The 16,542-nt window shown below is 29.3% G+C and overlaps 1 protein-coding gene across 3 annotated transcripts in view; it reads left to right on the forward strand.

Annotated features, from left to right (window-relative positions):
• The first annotated feature begins 2,385 nt into the window (after positions 1–2,385).
• Positions 2,386–16,542, forward strand: part of LOC129952235 (pro-resilin) — a 62,871-nt gene continuing 48,714 nt past the window's right edge. For 2 of the 3 annotated variants that reach the window (XM_056064725.1, XM_056064726.1), the window contains exon 1: positions 2,386–3,348. In XM_056064725.1, the coding sequence (XP_055920700.1) occupies positions 3,331–3,348 (18 nt within the window). In that variant the 5' untranslated portion in view covers positions 2,386–3,330. The remainder of the gene's footprint in view (positions 3,349–16,542) is intronic. The other variant, XM_056064727.1, reaches the window with a different exon arrangement.

Here is a 16,542-nt window from a genome sequence, read left to right on the forward strand (position 1 = left end):
GTTTTTTTTCTTTCAAACATCTTCGGTTTTGGTCTATAATTTAACCATAAATCGTTTTACAAACGAAAAAAATTGAATTGAATTGAAGAAAATTATTGAATTTTATTATCAAAATGCGTGCTCTATTAGAGAGTTCATCATGCTTCTTCTATTTAATTGTGTTCAGCGACGAAGCTCATTTTTGGCTCAATGGATACGTAAATAAGCAGAAATGTCGATTTTGGAGTGAATATCATCCAGAAGCATTGCAACAGCTTAAAATGCATCCAGGATCCATTAAAAGTCACAGTTTGTTGCTGTTTATGCGCTGGTGACATCATTGGACCGTACTTCTGTACTTGTCATGCAAGAGCTTGACTTGCATGACATGTGGGTTCAACAAGATGGTGCCACATGCCACACAGTACACGCAACAATGGACTTATTCCGATACGAGTTCGATGAACGTTTCATTTCACATTCAGGACCGGTCAATTGGCCGCCAGGATAGTGCGATGTACTCGTAACACCTTTAGTCTATTTCTTGTCGGACTATGTTAAGCTCATGTCTATACAGACAAGCTCGCTTCAGTTGACGCATTAAATAACTTTGAAGCATTTATTCGTGAAATACCGGCCGAAATGTTAGAAAGAGTATGCCCAAATTGGACTAATCGGATGAACCATTTGAGGTGCAATCAAGGTCAACATGTGCATGAAATAATCTTCAAACATTGAATTATGTGGACAGTAATATCGATTCAAATAAATATTTCATGCATTTTTTTGAATTATGTATACATACATATGTGTTTTTTTTTTTGAAAAACTTTCCTGTAGCTCTTAAAAAATCACCTTTTATAATGTTGATTTTCGTATGATTTGAAAACTCATGTATAGCATTACCTGCTATACAAGTATTTGTTTAGTTTTTGGGGGCACAGTGATAAGGTGTTTCAGTTTTGAAATTTCTAGGAACTGAGAATTCCACTGAAATTAATAGACCTGAACTTTCATAAAAGAATTTAGGCTGTCATGTTTTTATTTTAAAGGAACGTAAAAACGTTGTAAAATTGGTAGAAGATCTAAACTATTAATATAAGTAAGTGATTCAAAGAATCGAAACCGTGTGTATCACTCAAAATCAACTGAGAATAATGCTTCCGTAATATTGACAAAAACCCTGGTTTGTTGGTCTTTGAAGAACTTTTAAAATTTAGCTAAAACAAACACGAATGCTTTTGGTTTATTGAATAACATACAAAATATACGGATTTTCATTGAAAAGTCATCAGTAATGAGTCCCATTTTCACTTTGGAAGTTACATTAATGAGAAGAATTGTCACATTTCAGGCTAAGAAAATCCAATAATGATTGTTGAAAAGCTTCCTTATCTTCAATGTGTCACTGTTTGGTGTCGTTTTTGAGCTATATTTTTATTTTAAAAAAGACTTTCCTAAATGTGCAACAAAAGCAAAAAAATAATCTCAATTTTAAAATAAAACCTTTCTGACTGAGTGAGTTTTTTTCGACTGAAAATCTCGTTAGCAAAAATAAATTTTGAAACAAAACTATTTCATCATATTATGCAAAATAGCTTTTGTTGGTAATTTTTAAACTTTTTAGAATAATTCAACTGACAACTTTTTTAACAAAACACGAATACCTACAAACCTTTTAAGCAAGACAGACAAATCGACAGACGGGATGAGAAGTTTGGGTCACATCCCAGCCTCTTTTTTAATATCAGATTTAAACCTTTATTGGAAGACCCAATGTGTAAATTTTTTCAAACATTATCTTTGCACTAGTTGAGTTCTTGAAAAGTTCAATATTCATTTATTTCAAACATAAGCGTCACTCTTAAGCCGACAATTAGGCACACAAAATTTCAAGACCAATATTTCTACCATATTTTTCCACTGTAACAAAATTCCAAATAAGAAATAAAATTAAAAAAAAATACTCTGACCTCATATTTAAAGATTTTATCCTTTGATTATTTTTATTCTTAAAAAATTAAACCAAGAAATCCCAAAACAAATTTAATCACCCACCCAAAATTTGTGTAGTAGTCAAATTAGGGAGTCCATTTATAGCAGAAGCAACCATAGTCTGCCAAGTGCCTGTCGACCCTTTCATCAGCAGAGCAGAACGAAATCTCGTCACTCAAAAACAATTTTTAAACTACAAAAAGAAAACTCTATACCTGTTGAACATTGCTGTGTTGAATCACCGAAGCAGATAAAAATTAACTCATTCAATCATTATGGCGCGGCAGTGGCCGGTGACTTCGATGGTGACTATAGTGACTCTCATTCTCGATATTTAATTGCGCCATTTTCTGATTAAGAAAGACCAACTCTAGCCACAGAGGACACATGGAATGGAGATCACCCACCTCTCGTGAGTCGTGAGTTGTGAGTGACTCTCTTAATGGTTTCAAATGAAAGTGAAGTTTTTAATAACCTATACCAGATAATATTATAGAAGCTCCATAGGTATGACCGAAAGAACTTTTTTGGCAGCAGGCAGACAACCCATCACCACAGTGAGGTGTAGATACAATAAATACATCCATCAGATACAAACTTTTCGTCACTCGTAGTTTTCTCTCGGAACCAAGCAGCAACAAGTGGTCATGGTGGTTCCGTAAATAAAAATTTTGGATACAAACAAATTAAAAATTAAACAAGAAAAATACTTGTGTCGAAATTCCCGGCTTAAAGATCAATTTAATTGCTCTCTCCTGTTCTCCAATTGACCGGGAGAAAATCTACAAATAAGGATTTTTTAAAAAAAGGACCTTCCCTCGTTTTCGTTTTGTTTTTCTTTTGTGATGAAATATTAAAAAAAGAAAAGTCCAAACGAAATAACGGTCTCATGTGGCGGTAGAATTTTTATGGAACATAAATAACCAAAGGGAATTAATAGAACGGGTGTGAGGAAATCAGCGAATTGGGGGTTTTTGGCGATTTGTTCTTTTTTTTCAACGTTTTTGAAATTTATTTTCACAGTGCTTTAATGTTCTTTTGTGGAAAAAATATAACACTCACAATAAATCACACGAGGATTGTTGTTAAATAAGATTGAAATACACGCGCCGCGTTCGCTCGGCAAAAAGGATATTCAATATTTATTCATATATTCGAATATATTTTAATATTATTCCCAATTTTATACTCGGCTTTTCCTAGAGTTGAGTATTTTTGTTTCTGTTTTCTTTTTTGGGGAAAATTGTGACAATAATTCAGTGCGTATATAAAACGAGCGTAACTACATACATACATATTGAGATTCAGTGTTGGCAGAATAAAATAAATATTTATTAAATTATTGGCAATCGAAAAATGGCGGCATTCAAATTGGTAAGTAGAAGTATATATATACTTACATTTGTGTTATCGTTACTTATTTTTGGTAATTTTTTTTTTGCCTTTTATCATGTTAAATGTCTGTTTATAAAAAGATAGATAGGTATTTAACATTTTTTTCATAAAATTAAGCTGGAGAGAATAATATTTTAAATTAATTTGTGCTATTTTTAATGTTGTTTTATTTTAAAACAAGTTTTGTTTTAAGTACAATAAATAGGTATTATTTTTTTAATGGATAAATTACTTGAAACTTGATTTTTATTTTTTGTTCAGTTTGTTTTGATAGTTTTAATTGTGAAGTATTTTTTGGATATGTTTAATTAAATATAATTAGAGTCGAATTTATAAATGGGGTGATTAAAATTAAATCTTTTAACAAAACAAACAAAAGACGGAACATTCTTGAAATAAAATATTATTTATTTAATTTGAATTTTAACGAGATGAATATTGGTTTTCAAAATTTGGATGTAATATTTCAATTGTGTGCTCAGGGGATTAAAACGAGGAGTTTAAATTGAATTATTACGTTGGGATCTACAGAGATATCATATTTCAGTTTCCTTGAGATACAGTCTTAAGCACTCCCCCCCCCCCCCCAAATGATATTTTGTATCTCTTGGATTGAAATTGATAGGTGATTCTTTTAAAGGTTCTTTTATTATTGCTTATTTAATTACAGTTTTCTTAGTTTTTTATATCTTAAAAGTGAGTTTTTATATAATCCTGGATTTCAAGTTTAAATGCATAAGATTTTTATATCACAATTCATTTTAAAATGTATAGAAAATTGTTTTTAAAAGAAACAAATCAAACCATTTTTGAAGTTTTGTTTTTGTGCATTTGTATGCGCGATTACTTGCGAAGTAATCGCCGACATACGCAAACATAACATTACGATGGTAGAGAAGTGGGAAAAAGTGGGTACCCCAGTTCTGTCCGTCTGTCTTTCTATATGTCTGTTCTCGCCACTGCAATTCAAAAAAATTGGGGGAATTAAATAGAAATTTGGAGTTTTAAGTTCAGGACCACGTTGGGAGTTTTTTAATTTTTTAAAGATTTAAAATAACGGTTGTCCCCATAAAAATTTGTTGGTATTAAATGGATAATTCGAATGTTTTGAAAAACTTACCGAAAGATTTTTGTTTTTAAATGTTCGTTAATATTTTTTTCTTAACTTGACTTCTTTCAATACAAAAAATATTTGTCTATTTCTACAGAAGGGTACCCCCACATAGGACTGTTATTTTGTTTTAAAGTTTTTTCAAGAACTAATAAAATAATTTCAATATTCTTTTTTCCACACAAGCTCTTACATTGTCTTAACAATATTTGGAGATCAAAAATGTCATTGGTTTTGTTTTAAAAAAATATAAATTTATTATTTTGTTTTAATTAATATTTTAGAAATTCGATATCTTGAAAATGGGTGATCATCTTTTGACGAAATTGTAATGGAAAATGTAGATCAATAGGCTATAAGGAACTGAATATTTTTAAACTTAAATTAAAAATTGAATTCGTACAAAAATAATTTAAAAACATTTTTAGATAATAGTTTTGAAAAAATAAGTTGTTTTATTAACTTCCCAAAGGAAGTTATTGTAATTGGTCCAATTTGTCGAATTTAATTTTTTTTACATATTTCGACGTTTCAAGGTCCATGTAGTCGAATTCAAAAGATTTTTAGAAAGATGTCTGTGCGTGCGTGTCTCCGTTAGTTCGCGAAGTTTTTTTCATCGTCCACAGCTCAAGAACCAGAAGAGAAATCGATTTCAAATAAATTGTGTTACACATAATACAAAAAGATGCAGAAAGGGCTCTCAAGAAAATTGAGTGGGTGGTTTTTTACCATACCAATTTAAAAAAAGTGAACATTTTCGTTACCCTTAAATAACTTACAAACCGATAACGCTAGACACTTGAATTTAATTTTATATTATGTATTGTAACATAATATCCAAATAAATAAACGGTGATTTTTTAAGAGCTTGAGAACTTAAAAAAAAAAAAAACGCATAAAATTTGCAAAATCTCATCGATTCTCTATTTGAAACGTTAGATTGGTCCATGACATTTACTTTTTGAAGATAATTTCATTTAAATGTTGACCGCGGCTGCGTCTTAGGTGGTCCATTCGGAAAGTCCAATTTTGGGTAACTTTTTCGAGCATTTCGGCCGGAATAGCCCGAATTTCTTCGGAAATGTTGTCTTCCAAAGCTGGAATAGTTGCTGGCTTATTTGTGTAGACTTAAGACTTGACGTAGCCCCACAAAAAATAGTATAAAGGCGTCAAATCGCATGATCTTGGTGGCCAACTTACCGGTCCATTCCTTGAGATGAATTGTTCTCCGAAGTTTTCCCTCAAAATGGCCATAGAATCGCGAGCTGTGTGGCATGTAGCGCCATCTTGTTGAAACCACATGTCAACCAAGTTCAGTTCTTCCATTTTTGGCAACAAAAAGTTTGTTAGCATTGAACGATAGCGATCGCCATTCACCGTAACGTTGCGTCCAACAGCATCTTTGAAAAAATACGGTCCAATGATTCCACCAGCGTACAAACCACACCAAACAGTGCATTTTTCGGGATGCATGGGCAGTTCTTGAACGGCTTCTGGTTACTCTTCACTCCAAATGCGGCAATTTTGCTTATTTACGTAGCCATTCAACCAGAAATGAGCCTCATCGCTGAACAAAATTTGTCGATAAACTTTTTTTGGTAATAAAATTCAATGATTTGCAAGCGTTGCTCGTTAGTAAGTCTATTCATGATGAAATGTCAAAGTACACTGAGCATCTTTCTTTTTGACACCATGTCTGAAATCCCGCGTGATCTGTCAAACACTAATGCATGAAAATCCTAACCTCAAAAAATCACCATTTATATGTTTGGAAAAAATTCCAATCAATGGTATTTTTATAAATAAAAAAAAAGGAAAAAAAAATATTTGTCAACTCGAAAATTTTACGAACAAAAAATTATATCACCTCCAAATCAATTTTGTGCAACAGAAAATTACGTTTTCAACATCTGGTAAAATTTTGAGAACTAATTGACAGTTTTTCTACAAAAAAATAAAAACCTAAAAAAAGAATTAACAAAAGTTGGTAAAATTTGATTTTCGACTCATATATCTTTTCAAAAATTTGAGATTTCGCCTTCCAACTAATTTTAACTTATAAGAAATATTATTTTAAACATTTGGAAACATTGATCTTCGACTTCAATATCTTTTTAAAACTTTATTTATCATTAGCTTTAAACTAATTTTATCGTTTTAAAAATATTTTTGTCAATATTCAATAAAATTTTGAGAAAATCGAATTGACATTTTTTAGAAAAAAATTAAAAACCTTAAAAGAAATAACGAAAGTTGGTACAATTCGATTTGCGACTTCAATATCTTTTCAAAACTTTGAGATATGGGCTCTTCACTAATTTTATCTTTTAAAAAATGTTTTTTTTCAACATTCAGTAAAATTTTGAGAAAAATCGTATTAACAGTTTTTTTTTAAAGAAAAAACAATAATAATTAGTAAACATTTACTTTGGATTCAAATAGTTTTTCAAAATTAAAAATATTGGCTTCAAATTTTTTTTATTTCACAGAAGATATTGTTTTCCACAGTTTGGTTTTCCATAAAAAAAATGCAATCTACAAAAAATAGAACGCAAATTTGGTAAAAAATTGATGTTTGGTTTTCGATATCCTGTGAATAATAGAAGCAATTGACTTCAAATATATTTCATTCATCCAATTTGTATTTTTTACTTGCGACATATAGGAACTATATGGCAAGTTTTGCATTCGTGCAAAATTTCGAACTCGAGATTTTAATCAAACATGATATTACGATGGTAGAGAAGTCGAAAAAAGTGGGTCCCGCGATTCCGTCCGGTTGGTTTTGTCTGTCTGTCCACGCTCCTACAGCCTAAGCCATTGGGTCGATTGAGTTCAAACTTGGAAGTTAAGGTTTTGAGCAGATTCGCGTTAGGCGTTTTTTTCATTTTTTTTTAAGATCAAAACTAACAGTGGCCCCCATACAATTTTTTTGGTCAAAAACCGAAAATTCGAATTTTCTCAAAAACAAACCGATAGTTTTTTTTTAAATTTTCTCTAAAATTTTATTTTTTAAATTTGCTTCTTTCTATAAGAAAAACAAATTTTTGTATTGCTCAGGAAAGGTACCGCTCATAGAACCGTTATTTTGTTTTTTAATTTTCTCAGTAACTTATGAACTGATTTTAATAATTTTTTTTCCGAATACGCTCCTATATTACCTTAACAATATTTGATTAACAAAAATGCAATTTTTAATTGTTTGGATTTTTTAAAAAATATTGAATTTTTATTTTTCAAAACTCTATATCTCAAAAACGGGTCAACAATTGTTTACGAAATTCAAAGGTAAGACGTATATTTACAATCACTAAACAACAGCATTCCAAAAATATTTTTAGAACAAAATTGGAAAATTTTATATATAAAAAATTAATTTAAAAAAAACCGCTCTAACGATTTTCAAAATAAAAATTTGAAAAATCAAAGGTTTTTTTATTTATAAAATGGCATTTAAATTTTTGAAGACAAACTTATTTTTCAGGTAAAATTTTGAATCTTTAAATATTATTTTTTAAATTATTTTTAGGGTGCATGAGCCCGAAAGATCGCATTATTTTGACAAAATTGTAATTACATTCCTATCTTTCATCCAAATTAATACATTTGGTACACATGTATATGATATATTTAATCAACAATCTATTTTAAAGAGTCTATCAAGAAGTATTATCTTGGTAACTTTGTATATATGATTTAAAAATATTATTCTTTACGAATAAGGTTGTTTCACACATGATTTACTGGCTTACTTAGTACCGACAAGTTAAAGAAACTGGCCAGAGAGAGTATATGTATTTTCTATTAGAATCACTTTTTCAACGCATACACATTGTACCTATGTATAAAGGTATAACGTACAACTTCTACAACTACTGCTTACGTGTCACTTCTTAACTAAAATCCAAAACGCACAAGAGCCTGACTGTAAACAACACATGAACAGCAATTTCTTGTACTTGTTCGTATGCTTGTTTTTTAAAACTTTAGTGAAAAAAATAGACTGAACGTAAAAACTCCATGTTTGCGCTGAAAACTTGTAGTAAAGAAGGAATGTAGTATGTACCTTCTAGCCACCAATAACATTCCTTCATTATCATCATAAACATGTCCTTATCTATTTATCTGCATAAAGCTAAGCACGCCAAGTGAACTATTCTATGGTCGTTTTAGACATCTACCTGCTACCTAACTACACAACCAATAGGCGATCGCCTTACAATTTAAACATTCATGGCCTGCCTCTTTCTTATCTTATTTATTTTCCATCCTGGTTCTTCTAATATGAAATTACAATAAAGCTATCTAAAGGAAAAAAGCTTTTAAGGAACAAGTTGAATCTATATGAATTGCATTGTAGCTTTATAGGTAATAGAAACCATTTTTCATATACAAAGATTGTACACAAGTAAAACAAGACTTATGAATGTAAATAAAAACAAATATCGGTAAAAGATCCTAAACAGCTGACTTATGCATACAAAAGTTTGTTTCATCCCCTTATTAGATACAATATTAAGCCATTTTGTTTGTTATATAAAGTGCGTTGATATAAATAAAACAAAAACAAATTCATCAACCTTCATATGGAAGCTCTTTATGTGAAAACATATACGAGGATAGACTCAAATAAATGAAGGAAATTGTGTTGACTTTTTGGGTCGAAATTTATTCTTCTGGCTGCTTATGGGAATGGGAATAATATTTTTCTCTCGCTCCCGCTGAATTTCTCCACTTTCGATACAAATGCCACGCCAACGACTCGGAATCTGGTCGCCCTAAAAGTTTCTGCTCATGAGAGTACTATGGTTTTCATATACAAAGATCGTGCGTTTTTTTTTGACTTGACAATTCAAATGGCATTTATATCTTTGGAGCCAAACTTATTTTACAGGTATATTTTTAAATCTCATATAAGTACTTTTTTAAACAGACTCTTTGCATACAGGAGCAAGTTCGTGCGACCCAGTCGTGCATTTTATTTATATAAGAAATAAGAAACTTTCAATAAATGCTACTAAAATTGGTAAAAATTGGTTTTCGACTCGAATCTCGTTATATGCAAAATACTGTTGGTAATTTTTATTTTTTTTAGAATAATGAGAACTTTTTAAACAAAACGCGAAAACCTGCAAACCTTTTAAGCAGGACAAATCAACGGACGTGATGGGAAGTTATCACTGTGGGTCGCACCCTATCCTTTTTTTTTCAAGATCTAATAAACGGATTTCAATATCCTTTTTTTCGCACAAGCTCTTATATTCTCTTAATAAAATTTTGTGGTTAAAGATGTCATTGTTTTTGGTTAAAAAAAATATCAAATATTCTTTTTTTCGAAATTCGAAATCTTGAAAATGAGTCATCATTTTTTCATGAAATTGAAATGTAAAACGTATATCAATAAGCTCTAAAAAACTGCATATCAAAAGTATTTTGTAGCGTAAGCTAAAAAACTTTATTATGTACATAAAAACAACTCTAACGATTTTCAAATAAAAGTTTTGAAAAATTAGTTTTTGAAAATAATAATTTTTTGAACACATTTTACATTTTTTAATCTTAAAATTCAGGAAGTATTTTTTAAAAGACTCTTTGTATGCAGAAGGGAATTCGAATTAAGATTATGATACCGTTCGATTAATGTACTTGAATCTATTTTGTAAATATTTTTAAGTGTTAAGTCTTTTAATTTTTTTTTTAAATTTCGCAATTTCTAAGAATGTACAATCTGGAGTAACATTTCTTATAATGAAAATAAAAACTTAAATAAATTTGAGTTAAAACGTTTTTTAAATATAAAGAACAATTAATTGTGTCACAATTTAACTGCATATCTTTTTTCAAATTTTGTGATTTCAAGTCTAGCTCTATATACTCTATATATAACTTTTTCATTGTTTTCAAAGAGCTCGCGGTTACCAATGACCTCATAGATTAATTTGTAACTTCACGCCTTTTTCAAAAACTTGAAACTGCTACTCTGAATAGAAAAATAGTTAAACCGACATTATCAGGTTTTTAAACATTGTTTTTAATGCTGTTGAAAGAATGCAACTAACTAACGGTGTGGCTTCCGGGATTTGTTATGTTAAGAAAATAAGTTAATAATAATAACAATGTTTGAAATCAGTTTTTTAGCTAATTGGATACTTAAAAGTTGTTATTCCTATTACCATAAATTTTAAAGTACAAAAGGTATTTATTGTTTTTAAAACTGATTCGTCTTTTGACGTTTTAATATGATTTTAAAATACCAGATAGTTGTATTGTGTAGATAAAAACGCTGACTCCGGATTCCTTTTTTCTTGAAGCTGGAAACATGAAAAATTATCAATGATATCGAAAAATTTATTAAACAACCCTCCGCCACAATTTAAAATTTGTATTTCGTTAAATCTTTTGTTGATAAGTTTTTAAACTTTAAAGGCCAAATTAATAAAACAAATCCTATTCCACCTTTATTCTGCGAGTTTATCAAATCATTGAATAAAAGGTAAGCTCTGTGTTAAAATGTTCCATGAATAAAACCAAAATATTGTTGGATTAGTAAAGTGATGTTTACAAAAAATCCGTTAAGAAAATTTACTACAAAAAATGCAATTCCTGATTGGTACCATTAAATTTGCACCAAGTTTCGCAGACTTGAGATTTTTCCGTGTGTTTTTGACAGCAAATTGTTATAATTTGTAAACACACCTATTGGAATTCTGTTGTTTTTTTTTGTTTCTGTCAAAATTATTATCATTTTTCAATTGTTTGTATTGTGTCTGTTATCTGTCCACCTCTTGTGTCCCCATTTAGGTTATCTTCAATGGCCGCAAAAAGTTTTCTCATATTTCTTGGATAACCTATATTTCTTCCTAAAATCCTCCTCGCATAGTTTTTGAGCTATATGATATTTATTTTTGAATATTTTTCTGTTGGTTGATAACTGATTGTCCGACAATTCAATACAATAAGAATTCAATAGGTTCTCTATAATTTTCGAGGTCTTCAAGTCTAAAAGAAAAAAATCAATGATCTTTAGCTTACATTTTTTGTTGAAAAATTCAGTTTAGCTTAAAAAATTTCGTAAGGTAACACAAAAATTTAGATGAAATTGAAATAGATTTTTTTTTCTTATAAGGAATTTTTGTTGTTTTAAATTTGTGGACATTTTTAGAAACATTTGATTGCAGTTTTCTTACAAAAAAATAAAAAAAACTTTAACACAAATGGATATTTTTTTTCGGTTTAACTATCTTAAAAACATAAAAAGATATTGACTCTAGATTTAATTCATCCTAACATATTGTTGGTTAAATTTTAAAAGGTTGCTATAAAATTACAACTCAATTGTTAAAAAATAAACATTTGAACATAAAACAGATTAATCTTCAATCCTTAAATGCATAGTTTTTAAAGCTCTCTCAATGCCAATTTGACTTATTTGCAAATTTTGATGGCGCCACTGCGAATTTTTTTATGTTGGTTGCGTTCCAGTTTATTGTTTGACAAATTTTTACTAACGTATTTTCCATAAAATTACTTTAGAAGTTTTAAAAATAAAAAAAATTAATGAACAAAAATCATATTTGACAGTGATTTGTTTAAGAAGAAAATAAAATTAAAAACTTTTAAAATTGAAATCTCTTCGAAAATTATAGAAAATAACTCAAAGAAAAAATGTATAAAAATAAATGAATGGCAATAGAATTATTATCAAAATAAATTATCTTTATGGCTTTCAGTAAAATATTTGATACGCACAATTTTTTAAATATCTAATAAACAAAATATCCAAACAGTAATTTAAAAATCCATTTTCAATACCCACATAAAACTAGAACAAGAACCATGTGCAATTCAATTTTTTACTAATAAATAATTAAATCTTAATTCCAATATTAAAATCAATTTCCCAAACAAAAATAAATTCCCCTCGCATATAGATTAATAATTCTTCCGATTTATTTTCCATAAATAACAAAAAATCCAATCCATTATCAAAAACCTTCTTTATTTTCATCTCTCTGCCGCCTTTCAATTCTCCTTCCCCACAATTTACAATCCACCATCAAAATCCTGATACTGTATAACGCGCCAATTCAAGCTGACACATTTTTAAATTCTCAATTCTCAAATATCGCTTTCAACTCAAAATCCAATAAATTTATCAATTTCTTTTACATCCTTTTTTTTTGCTTTGAGTCCTTTTTCTTTAATCCGAAATCCCAACCATTTGGTGTCGGTCGTCAGCATATCAGCGCCAGCACCAGCGCTAGCGTCACAATCACCAGCTTGTGCCATTAATATAAAATTAAATTTTCTCGCGATTAACCACATCGTGTTATTTTCATTTTTTATATATTATTAAAAAATAAACAAATGAAAAACATGCACATAAATTCTTTGCCCAATATGCTCTCGGCAATGTCATCAATATGCTTAAAATAATAAATATATAAAAATGGAAGGATAATTATGTGGGAAATAAAAAATAAATTTTATCGAGAGGACAAAAATAAATTACAGACAAAAAGTAAAATGAAAAAAAGAAGAAATTTCAAGCGAAAAGGAGAAAACCATAAACAAAGGGCAACCAGAACCGTGCCACCACCCACCGGGCATCACATGGCCCGAGCACGTCCAGAGCCAGACCATGTGGTGGTCCATCCCGCGGAGTATCGAGATTAACATTTTTACTTTCGATATTGAAGGCATTTTAAGGAGGTTTGTGGATTTGCAAAAAATTGAGATTTTCAACAAATTTATTACCAGAAGTTTAGGAAATGAGGGATTGGGTTTTTGTTTGTCTGGTTTAAAGGACCAAAAAGGGATCCTGTCATGTACTTGTACAATTTTCAGCATTTTTAAAAAATAAACTTTTATTATAAAGTTCTTAAAACTTTTTGGAAATCTTGAAGGCATTTTTCCTCATTTTAATTTTAATTTAATTTAAAATCTGTAAATACACGTCGTATCACATGGATAGGGACAAGATCTAAACTCAACATTAAGACCCTTTAAAGTAAAGAAAATTAAAATCTTATTGTTTAGGTAAATACTGTTTTTATTAAATGCTTTAAAATAATTTTTGGTAATTTGTGGTGCATCATGATTTCTGGATTACTTCAAGTAACCTGTGATGCATGAATTCATAGAGTGCTGTCAGATAATTGAGCAAAATTTGGGCCCAGGACCGTTTTATGGTTTCAATAATCTCTTCGATTTTTGTTGCGTATTGCGGTCCTCTTTCGTAGACTTTTCTTGAAAGATAGAATCCATTTTTAAGTGATTTTCGTCATTTTAAATTTTGAAATTCCTTATATCATTACACCGCCTTCTTTGCTGTGCCGTTTTTCAAGATAGATTTCTTCCTCTCTTTAGCTACATCCATCATCATTAGGTCCGATTTGTCTAATCTAAAATTTCTCGACGTTTTAAGGTCCCTAGAGTCAAAATAAAAGATTTTTAGAAAGCTGTCTGTGCGTGCGTGTGCCGTTCGAGACGTTTTTTCGTCGTCCGTAGCTCAAGAAACAGAAGAGATATGGAATTCAAATAAATTTTGTTATACAGATAATGGGCAGAAAGATGCAGAAAGGGCTTTCAAGACTTCAAGACAATTGCGTGAGCGGTTTTTTAAGGTGCAAATTTTGGTTAACCTTCAATATCTCACGAAGCAATAAAGCTAGAGACTTGAACTAAATTTTACATTATACATAACGTGATACCAAACAAATATATTTTTGAAAAAAAGCCAATCAACGTTTTTTATAAATAGAAAACTGACAAAAAATATTTGTCACTTCGAAAATTTTACGAATAAAAAGTGATTACATCTCAAAAGCAATTTTGTGCAACGAAAAATTACGTTTTAGGCATCTGGTAAAATTTTGAGAAAAATCAAATTGACAGTATTTTTTTATAAAAAAAAATAAAAACTTTAAAATAACATTACTCAAAGTTGGTAAAAATTGAATTTCGACTCAAATATTTTTTCAAAAAGTTGAGAGTATGGCTTAAACTATTTTTTTCTTATTAAAAATATTGTTTTCAACATTCGGTAAAATTTTAAGAAAAATTTAATTGACAGTTTTGTATTAAACAAAATAAAAACTTAAAAGAAAATATAACATACGTTGGTAAAAATTGACTTTCGACGCAAAGTCTTTCTAAAATATGTGGTAAAGGCTTCCAATTAATATTTACTTATAAGAAATATAGTTTTTCACATTTTGAAACATTTTGAGAAAAATGGAATGAACAGTTTTTTTTTTTACAAAAACTAAAATCCTAAACAAAAAAAATAAAAAAATTTGGTAAAAATTGATTTTCAATGTAAATATCCTTTTAAAAACTTTGAGATATTATCTTTAAACTACTTTTATCTTTTAAAAAATATTGTTGTCAACATTCAATAAAATTTTGAGAAAAATTTAATCGACAATTTCTTACAAAAATACTAAAAACCTTAAAAAAATAGAAAAATTTGGTAAAAATTGATGTCCGACTCAAATATCCTTACAAAACTTTGAGATTATGGCTTAAAACTGATTTTACCTAATTAGAAGTATTGTTTTCAACATTGGGATTAATATTATTACAAAAAATAAAAACTTAAAAGACAATTTAAAAAAAGTTCGTAAAAATTGATTTTCAACACAAATATCTTTTTAAAATTTGAGATTATGGCTTTAAACTAATTTTTACTTATAAGAAATATTGTTTTCAATATTCCCAAAAACTTTGAGAAAAATCAAATTGACATATTTTTCACAAAAATAAAAACCTAAACAAAAAAAATAATAAAATTTAGTAAAAATAAATTTTCGACTCAAATGTTTTTTTTTTTTCAAAACATTGATATACTAACCTTAAACTACTTTTGTCTTTTAAAAATATTGTTGTCTATATTCAGTAAAATTTTGAGAAAAATCTAAATGATTGTTTTTTTACAAAAACTAAAAAAAATAATATTAAAACTTGGTTAACATTTACTCAAATAGCTTTTGAAAAATTAAAAATATTGTCTTCAATTTTTGTTTATTTCACAAAAAATATTGTTTTCGATCTTCACTCTTTAAAAAAAAATGAAAATCAACAATCCGTTTTTCCATAAAAAAATAAAATCTACAGACGGGATGGGAAGTTATCAGTGTGGGTTGCATCTCAGCCTCTTTTTTTATCGGAAAAAACGACGGTATGCCAAGCCCGACTCCACTTACGATTTATTAAAAAACTAGGGCGTTGGCTCTTGCGTGCAGCATTTTATGTTGCTTTTTTCTTAATTTGTTGGTGTAGTATGGGATCTGCCTTCTGTACCACCGAATTTTCTTTGAATTTACTAATGGAAACCCTTGAATTTAAAGCAGTTCTCACTATCGCCCACCTTTCCTGACATGACGTGGCTTTCTTGACTGTTCTTTTGTGTTTTTTTTCCATATCTCTCTGGGTCCTTGAGGTAGTTGTAAACAAGATTTGAACTTCTTCCAATTTTGCTAACTATAAAACAGATGTTTTTTTCTCAAGATCACGGTAAGCTATAATTAAGCCTATTTCCTCCTTAGTACATACCTCATTCATTCCATGTTTGGATTTTTCAAAAAAACCTAAGTGTTTGAAAATTTTGTGAAATAAAAAACAAAAAAAGCGTGTCCCTATTCATGTGACATGAAATGTATGTAAGGAGCTTAAAACTTTTTACTAATTTTGAAGAAAATTTTATTTATCTTAGTTTTCTTTTTTTTAAGAGAACACTTTTAGAGTCAATGGCGCCCCTTAGTTTCCAACTATCGTAGAATGTGATCCTTCATAAAAGCAAGGACGTTCAACTTAGTTGTCCACTGTATTGAAATTATCGTCCTCGATGACGTGTCATTCTTTTCATCCTGGTGTTGAAATTTTCCTTAAATATATACAACAAAAAAACCACTGCCAAAACGAAGTGCTTAATGAAAACAAACTGCGCTAAAGTGCTCACAGGGGGCGCCACTTTAACCATGTCCTTTTCCTCGTTTTCACCAAAAATTGTATTTTTATTTTTTTTTATTTATGAAGCTAAATTCGAGGAAAATCGTTGG

The sequence above is a fragment of the Eupeodes corollae genome, chromosome 3, assembly GCF_945859685.1.
Source record: "Eupeodes corollae chromosome 3, idEupCoro1.1, whole genome shotgun sequence".
Lineage (NCBI taxonomy): Eukaryota > Metazoa > Arthropoda > Insecta > Diptera > Syrphidae > Eupeodes > Eupeodes corollae.